Genomic DNA, 1,924 nt, shown 5'->3' on the forward strand with positions numbered 1-1,924 from the left:
TCACAGTTTCGCTCTATCGACTTTGGCAGGAGCGACCACAAACTCGACTCTCGGGAAGTGCAATCTTACACCTTCGATCCGCGCCTTCCTTCCGACTTTACCAACAGCCTGAGGCACGTCAGGCATGATGACTACCTCTTCGGGACTGATTCCCACTAACGTCCCAACTGTAGGATAGTTTTGACCCGTATCTTGTGGTGCAACACTTACCTTCTTACCAATGTCCAGGCCGTTCCTCTTTTCTAAAGTCTCCAAACTGGCACACGGCGTAGGCAACAACGGCACCTTCTCACTACTCCCACTTTGTTCCAATCGTTTCATAACTTCATCTACGCCCTTCTCATCTCCTCGTTCGACCCTGGTCTCGGTGCTCGGTGAACCATCAATATACTTCCGGAATCTCTCATACCATCCAAGCAAACTTGGGTATCTCCCGCTATTGAATACTTCTCTCATACCTTGGCCAAACCCATCCGCGGTCCCTCCACCAGTCAAGTCCTCGATGCCCTCTCCTCTGCTGATCCTCTCACCCCAGTCCAATTGATAGTACAGGCTGACATCTGCAGCGCTTGGTTTCTCCCCTCCTAGCAACCAACCTTCCTCACCAGCAAATAGTGGCTCGAGTATACTAAGAAACGTGTCCAGCCCCGCCAAGTTCTTCGGTACCTTCCGCTCCAGCTTGTCAGCATCCAACTTGTGACCAATGAGCCCAGCTCTGTCCTTTCCGAAACTTGTTCGCCAAACTACACTCGGGATGAGACCAGTCGTGAGGCGGAAAAGTGGTCGGTCAGTGTAATGGCTGCTCAGCAACCGTGCCAGCACTCTACTTCGTGCATCGTGATGCACTTCTTGCCCGCCGTTTCTCCCATCGGTCCTGGCCTTCTCGCCGCGGTAGGCCCTGAGACGTGGATCGGAGTGCAGCCACTCGACAATAAGCGAAGTGTCTACGATAAGTTCCTTCCCAATGACAAGGACGGGTATCTTGCGGTATGTGAGGTTGAAGTTGTCGACCAGGACCGGGCGTGGCATCATGCTGGGTACAAGCACGAACGTGTATGGGAGCTGTAGCAGACGTAGAGTAAGCCGGATTTTCTGCGTGAACGGACTCGAGTCATAACCGAAGAGGACGATGGGTGGAGTATCGGCGGCCATACTGAGAAGTCGTTCTAGAGCTGACCTTCCTCGTATATGTCAGTCACTTGAGTTGATCTTAGGATGAATTGCGCAGGATCAGTGGGCTTGGCTATAGCGAGGATCTGCGAACTGCTTGATCATACCGAAGCCTATTGCGACAGAACAGACGTTTATCTCCTAGCGATGTTCTAGCGGGGAGTCTCGCAAAGATTTTCGATGCGGAAACAGTGAGGTGACACTAGACATATATCATCAGGGTCAGAGTCTCAAATGATGTCGTCTCGCGCGTCACAAAGCATGCCGTTCTCACGATCTGATTTGGGGTCTTCCCCACAGCCGGAAGCTACACTTCAGAGTGCATCCATTCTGACTGTGGAGGTCCCTAACAATGAGAGATCATGTTCATGTCCAAATGATTAGACTCCATGGTGGTCACAACCAACGACAATGTGCGGCATCTAATGAATAAAGCAGAGCAAGATGGATGGGTAGAAAAGTGTCGGCAATAGACGGTACGGAAGAACACGACACATATCTTTGAATGCTATGTACGGACGAGCACTAGTCACTCAAGTGCAATCCCTATCTAGGTCCAACATTGAAGCGGCTGCTAGACGTGGCATCGCCCGTACATCCGGTATTGCCCTTCGAGTCACAGCTGAGGAAGATGGAACGGGGAGCTGTGTCCTCGAGACAGGAGTGCCCCGTTCCCACACTAGATGCAAGCTTCCGACTCTCTACTTCCTAGCTCATCAACTTCCTTAGCCAAGTTGCTTGCGTGGAGACGTGC

The 1,924-nt window shown here is 51.7% G+C and overlaps 1 protein-coding gene across 1 annotated transcript; it reads right to left on the reverse strand.

Moving 5' to 3' along the window:
- On the reverse strand, nucleotides 1–1,152 carry PMZ80_002827 (uncharacterized protein; the record flags this gene model as incomplete). Its single annotated transcript, XM_064871259.1, has 1 exon — nucleotides 1–1,152. One exon carries the CDS (start codon nucleotides 1,150–1,152, stop codon nucleotides 1–3), a length of 1,152 nt encoding a protein of 383 aa, XP_064733712.1.
- Nucleotides 1,153–1,924: the final 772 nt, after the last annotated feature.

This window comes from Knufia obscura, assembly GCF_036327395.1.
Source record: "Knufia obscura strain CCFEE 5817 isolate CBS 148926 chromosome Unknown scaffold_2, whole genome shotgun sequence".
NCBI classification, from domain to species: Eukaryota; Fungi; Ascomycota; class Eurotiomycetes; order Chaetothyriales; family Trichomeriaceae; genus Knufia; species Knufia obscura.